Source organism: Myotis davidii, unplaced genomic scaffold, assembly GCF_000327345.1.
Source record: "Myotis davidii unplaced genomic scaffold, ASM32734v1 scaffold181, whole genome shotgun sequence".
Classification (NCBI taxonomy): Eukaryota; Metazoa; Chordata; class Mammalia; order Chiroptera; family Vespertilionidae; genus Myotis; species Myotis davidii.
In genome coordinates this window covers 3145900-3152988 of record NW_006291504.1, presented here as the reverse complement: position 1 = coordinate 3152988, position 7089 = coordinate 3145900, and the positions used below count along the sequence as shown (strand labels likewise).

At 50.8% G+C, this 7089-nt stretch overlaps 1 protein-coding gene across 1 annotated transcript in view; it reads right to left on the bottom strand.

Moving 5' to 3' along the window:
- Window positions 1–7089, bottom strand: part of NETO2 (neuropilin and tolloid like 2) — a gene marked incomplete at its 3' end in the record, with an annotated part of 21134 nt that overhangs the window by 7973 nt on the left and 6072 nt on the right. The window contains exons 2-4 of the mRNA XM_015564697.1: window positions 6093–6243; window positions 1166–1222; window positions 550–690 (exon numbers count right to left, since the gene is read on the bottom strand). Of these exons, the coding sequence (XP_015420183.1) occupies window positions 550–690; window positions 1166–1222; window positions 6093–6243 (349 nt within the window). The remainder of the gene's footprint in view (window positions 1–549; window positions 691–1165; window positions 1223–6092; window positions 6244–7089) is intronic.

Here is a 7089-nt window from a genome sequence, read left to right as displayed (position 1 = left end):
CTTTTTAAGACATATTTTACTGATTTTTTATAGAGAGGAAGGGAAGGGGATAGAGAGTTAGAAACATCGATCAGCTGCCTCCTGCACACCCCCTCCTGGGGATGTACCCCATGCCCTTGACCGGAATCGAACCTGGGACCTTCCAGTCCACAGGCCAACACTCTATCCACTGAGCCAAACTGGTTAGGGCTCAAAATTTTTAAAACACGGCATTTTAGCCAATGGATTTAGTTTTATCAGAAAAGTAAAAAGGCTCTGGCCGGTGTTTCTCAGTGGATAAAGCGTCGGCCTGTGGACTGAAGGGTCCCGGGTTCGATTCTGTTCAAGGCCATGTACCTCGGTTGCAGGCTCCTCTCCAGCCAGGGCCCCTGGTCAGGGTGCGTGCAGGAGGCAACCAATCGACGTGTCTCTCTCACATCAATATTTCTCTCTGTCTTTCCCTCTTTCATCCACTCTCCCTAAAAAATCAATGGAAAAATATCCTCGGGTGAGGATTAAAAAAGAAAAGGAAAAAGGCCCTGAATAAAAAGATAGAAATCGGGCAAATACCTTCCAAAACGTAGATGCACTCCTTGTTGGGCGGGTACGGGTCCGGGTAGCTCGGTGAGGCGAAGTGGCCTCCATTGCTGGTTCGAACCCAGATGCCGCACTGGGTGCCAGCCACGTGCCTGACCCCAACGTTCTGTCCGTCTGCCGGGAACAGAGGTCAGAGCAGCCGGGACAGAGAGGGCGCCTCCCTTCCCTCCCCACTGCCCACCGGCACCCACACCCTGGCCCTTCCAGGCAGCGCGGCCCACCAGCACCGCCCACAGGCCCCGGGCCCCAGGGGCTTCGAGGGAGATGACGGAAATGAGTCTAACGGGGGAACGAACGCTGACTTCCGCCTGGCGATAAAGTGCGAGCCCCATGGAACGGTCGGGCGGATGCGGGGCGAGCCAGGCTGCTGGGGACGCCGTGTGTCCGGTGTCTCCGGGCACTGCTTGCCGCTGACAATGGACTCTGGCTGCCTGCGGCTCAGCCCGTGGAACCCAGGCTGAGGGCTAGATGGGAGCCCGAGGTCACGGGCACACCCCCGAGGGAGGATGGAAGGGGTCCCCACAAGCTGCAGTCCTTCCAGGTGAGCCCCCCACCATCCGCATGGGGGAGGGGCCCCTGAGCACCTTACCTGGGGGCTTCTGGGCCACGGCGATCCCCTCCACCACCAGCACCGTGATCAGTAGCACTGGAGGGAGGACAGAGGAGACGCGTTAAAACGTCGGACCTATGTTACATGTCACTCAGTTTGTGAGGGAGATCAGATGATGAAAGAGGAATGAAAACCACTGTTTCTTACATTTGCTCTCACGATTTAAATTTTTTTTTTATTAAGCCCGGCTGGCGTGGCTCTGTGCTTGAGCATCGACTTATGAACCAGAAGGTCACCGTTTGATTCCTGGTCAGGGCACATGCCCGGGTTGTGGGCTCGATCCCCAGTGTAGGGCGTGCAGGAGGCAGCGATCCATGATTCTCTCTCATCATGGATGTTTCTATCTCTCTCCCTCTCCCTTCCTCTCTGAAACTAATAAAAACTTCTTTTTTTAAAAATAAAAACATTTTCTTAAATATATTTTTATTGATTTCAGAGAGGAAGGGAGAGGGAGAGAGAGGTAGAAACATCCACGATGAGAGAGAATCTTTGATCAGCTGCCTCCTGCACGCCCCACACTGGGGATAAAGCCCAAAACCAGGGCATGTGTCCTGACCAGGAATCGGACCGCCACCTCCTGGTTCATCATAAGTCTACATTCAACCACTGAGCCACACTGGCCAGCGGGAATCTGCTGCTGACGGACACAGCTCTGTCAATATCTTTTTTAAAAATATATTTTATTGATCTTTTACAGAGAGGGAGAGAGAGAGATAGAGAGTTAGAAACGTCGATGAGAGAGAAACATCGATCAGCTGCCTCCTGCACATCTCCTACTGGGGATGTGCCCACAACCCAGGCACATGCCCTTGACCGGAATCGAACCTGGGACCTTTCAGTCTGCAGGCCGACGCTCTATCCACTGAGCCAAACCGGTTTCGGACAATATCTTGATCCCACAAGAAGTTTAAAGATAAGTTTCCTCTTCACAGTCCTTTCATTTTTTTTCTTTCAATTTGTTGCGCAGGCCAGTGATTTTTCCCATTTGATTTTCTTGCACAAATACATGTGGTGAAAGCACCGCACATATTTCAACAGGGGCCTTGGCCCAGGACTTTGTGCAAATGCGGTAGTTTCTGTGGCGAGTGTCAGTGCAGACCCGGGCCGTGCTTTGCTGGGCTCGGGGTTCTTAAGGGGGAGGTGTCATGTTCCGATGAACTACCCGACACTGAAGACAACCCACGCGCAAGGTAACTGGCAATGTGCTCGGGTATCCGAGCCCTGAGAGTAGACGGCACGGAAAGAAAGCATGTTTTAATTTACGCTGCGTTCAAAGAACACATACTTGTTTTTTCTTTTACAAGTTTTGCTGACCCTAATGACTCCCGTAGGCACTGCAGCCCTTCCCCAGGAGCTCCCAGGCTTTATGGCTCGCTCTGCACCGAGCACGCCAGCAAAAATTCAAGGATGATCGACGTGAGGGAACATTCCTAACGAAGACGGAAGGAAGGGGGCAGCAGCCTCCCAGAACCAGCGCAAGGCGCCCATGGCTGTGTCGCATGGAGCCGAGAAAGGCTCGCGTGTGAGAAAACGAAGCTCCTTCTTTCTCCCCGTGGTGAATGTTTCTGAGGCTCAATCAACAACAATGAGTTACTTTCTGTTTGGAAGAGCCTTTTATTGATTAACGTTTAAAAAACATGTTTTAAGCGATTTTCAGAGAGAGGGAGGGAGAGGGAGAGAAACATCAATGAGGAGAGAGAATCACTGATCGGCTGCCTCCGGCACGCCCCCTATTGGGATGGACCTGTAACTGGGGCATAAGCCCTGACCAGCTCGACACTCAGCCACTGAGCCACGCCAGCCGGCTCAGCTGTGTTTTCATAGATCAAAACAGAACTATTAGAAAGGGAGACTAAGAAAACAACCCCGTTTACAGGTGCATAAAAAGCACAAACAACAACAACACACACACACACACACACACACGCGCGCGCACACACACACATGCACACACACCACCACACGCGCACACACATGCGCACACACACGCACACACATACGCGCACACATGCACACACACATGCACACACACATGCACACACGCGCGCGCACACACACACTTGCGCACACACACACACACACCAAACCAACCAACCGAACAAAAACAAAAAGAAACTGAAGCCCTGGCCGGTGTGGCTCACTGGATAGAGCGTCGGCCTGGGGCTGAAGGGTTCCCGGGTTTGATTCCGGTTGGGGTCGTGTACCTGGGTTGCGGGCACATCCCCAGTGGGGGGTGTGCAGGAGGCAGCTGAGCGATGCTTCTCTCTCATCGATGTTTCTAACTCTCTATCCCTCTCCCTTCCTCTCTGTAAAAAATCAATAAAATATATTTTTTAAAAAAAGAAAACAAAAAGAAACTGAAGAAGGTAAACTGCGTGGGAGCATGTACTGTGTTCACGGGTAGGAAGACTCGACATCCTCCAATGTCCACACGGCCCACAGCGACCTATAGATCCAGCGCAATCCCTGTCCAGACACCAATGGCGCATTTCCCAGAACTGGAACAAATATTCCAAAAGCGAACGTGGAGCCACAGGAGCCCCCGGACAGACACAGCGATCCTGAGATAAAAGAGCGCAGTTGGAGGCGTCACACTACCTGGTATCAAACAGCCCGGCACTGGCATGAAATCAGCGGATCAAGGGGGAGAGTAGGGGCCCAGAAGTAAAGCCACGCCTTCATGCTCGAATTAATATTCAACAGAGGCGGCAAGAACACACAATGGGGTAACGATGGTCTATTCAATCGATGCTGTTGTGATAATTGGACACGAGAATAAACTCAAAATAGACTGATGGGAGAACATATTCGCCAGTGACACATCTGATGAAGGTTTAATGTCCAAAATGTAGAACTTACACAACTCAACACCACACCCCACAAAACCAAACAACTCAATTACAGACGGCAAAGGGCCTGAATAGACCCTTCTCCAAAGAGGACCTACAGATGCCAAGAGACATGAAAAGACGCTCAACGCCACGAATCATCAGAGAGATGAAAATTAAACCCACGGTGAGGTCCCGTCGGAGTGGCGATCATCAGTAAATGAACAAATGACAAGTGCTGGCGAGGACGTGGAGAGAGGGAGCCCTGTGCCCTGCTGGCGGGATGCAGACGGGTGCAGCCATGGTGGAAAGCAGCACGGAGTTTCCTCAGCAAATTCAAAATGGAGCTGCCTCATGACCCAGCGATCCCACCGCTGGGAATACATCCGAAGATACCCGAGACACTGATGTGAGAGAATCTATGCCCCCCATGTTCACTGCAGCGTTATCTACAACAGCCAAGATTTGGGGGCAGCCCAGTTGCCCATCCGTAGGTGAGTGGATACAATAGCTGTGGTCCGGTTACAGAAGGAGTATTACTCGGCCATAAAGAAGGAAATCTTCTTCCCCTTTGCGACAGCGTGGAGGGACCCAGAGGGCCTTATGCTGAGTGAACTAAGCCGGGCAGAGAAAGACCAGCACCATGTGACCTCACTCACATGAAACCTAACAAACAAAACGAGTTAACAAACAAAGTAGAAACAGACTCACAGGAACAGAGAACAGACGGGCAGCTGTCAGAGTAGAGTAGGTTGTGGGGCTGGGTGAAAAAGGTGAAGGGATTAAGCAAAGCAAGAACCCCCTTTCCCCTGCCCCCCCACCCAACAAACTCACAGACAGACAGGGGCATGCTGATCCGGAGAGGGGAAGGGGGTGGGGGCGGAAGGAAAGTAAAAGGGGGTAAGGAGAGATGGAAGGAGACTTGACTTGGGGTGGGGGACATACAACACAATACACAGAGGACGTTATACAGACTGTACATCTGAAACCGATATAATTGTGTTAAACGGTGTCACCCCAATGAATTAAAGAGAAAGACACAGCTTTCAGTACTGAACTTATTTCTGCCTTGTCTGCTTTCTCAGATATGAGGCTGAAGAATACAGGACAGGAGCTGGCAGTTGTCACAGTCTCACATGAGACTTTTTCCGACATAGTGCGGAGGGACAGTCACGTTTCATCACACGGCAAATCTGGCCACAGCTTACAGACTCCACCGTTAACGAAGGTGATGGAACTCTGCGGCCGCGTGCAGCATGAATAAGGACTGTGAAACGGTGAGTTACGGCCCCGATATAATAGCTCACGCGACTATGATGCTTCACGCTGACCCCCGGTCAAACGCTATAAGCCTGGAGCGACCGCAGACAACTCAAAGCGCATCGCTGAGTTGTAACCATCGGGGGAAGGGTGAACAGCCCAGAGCTGTTCTTTTTGTTCTCGCTGCTGAAAGCGGAACAGAAAGCAGCCAGTGGGGCTGGCAGAGATGACCTTCCACCCAGAAGCCCACTCAGAAAGGCTGATTTGTTGTGGCAGAAACTGACCACAACCTTCCCGGCCAGGCTCTGGGCAGGTGATGCCTATAATTATGCAAACGTCCGCTAACTGTTTCGTAAGCACCTCTGCCGCTGAAGCCATCCCCTCGCAGGAGGCTGCCAAGTTCCTGCCTCGCCTTCTGCAGGTTGTATTTTGGAAAGAGCAAAACAGAATCTTCCTTTCCAAGCCACGGCTAGGTAACCGAGGAGTGACGGATGGGAAGGGCTGTTCCAGCGCTCCCAATTTAATAGAGCGGATGACAGCACTGGCGGAACGCCAATCCTTTTAATTTTTAAACTTAAAGGACCCAATTTTTGCATAGGTAACACATGCACTTGGTTTTAAAAAAATCAGGAGTAGGGACAAGGGACGCCTTCCCTTCCCGGTGGTCTGTTCTCCTCTGAGGCCCGGAAATACGGCTTATTCGGTCCTGGTTTCAGAGGCAACTTTGTATCACGGTCTCCCCGATCTCTCCACATGCATCTTATTCGAACGCACAGCCATCTAACCTAATGCACACCCACTTACTCTGACGGACACACGTCTTACTCTCGCTTCTCCGTTGCCCGCAGGTTCCCTTCTCAGAACCCACTTTTGAAAAAAGCTCCCGAACCTCTCCAGACGGCTGTCTCCATCCCCAGCTCCACAGCCGCAGGCGCACCGCCCGCAGGAGCCCTCACACCTGCTCTCGGGCTAAAACACAGTTATGTTCGTGGGTGACGTACTAAGAACAAATTAGCATCTGATTTCCAAAATAAACCACTTATTTCAACAATGATGGTGCAGTAATTTTAATTAGATCTGCCCGCTCATGAATAACCTGATAAATAAGCTACTGATCAAATCAATCTAGTGCAGTAAAGTAATAGTAAAGAATGCTGGAGCCTTGAAAAATCAATATAAGAGTATTTTAAAATGTCAAAAGGAAAGGGATCATTTTCATATCCATTTTTGTCTGTTTCCTTCCATACATGTCAGGACCAATTTTTTCTGTCTCTCCTATACCATTCATTGTACAATACACTGAAAAGGTTTTACTCTAGATTTAACTTCTCGATCCGTATTAGCTTATAAAGATTTTAGTGATTATATATTTTTAAGAAGGACTCTGATTCATTTCTTTAAAATATGTTTTTATTGATTTTAGAGAGAAAGGGAGAAAGAGATGGAAACATTTATGAGAGAAACATCAATTGGCTGCCTCCTTCTGGGGATCCTGAATCAAACCAGTTGAGCAACGCAGGCTCACGCGGCGTTTGCGGAGAAGACGGAGGAGGGAAAAGTGTCAGCACGGAGGGGGGGCAGCACCCCAAACACCAAGGCACCGATACATGCCACTCTCCACGCCTTCCCCGATTAGAGAGCGCGCGAGAGGAAGGAAGAGAGAGAGAGCGCGCATTCCATAATGTTGCAAATGCCGAGCTATTCGGCGGCACCCCCGTCACCAGGGGAAGCCCGCGCGGTGGGCTGTTCTCCCCCGAGGACCGCAAGCGGCGTTCATTCGGTGCGAGTTTCAGCGGCAACTTTGTATCGCGGTCC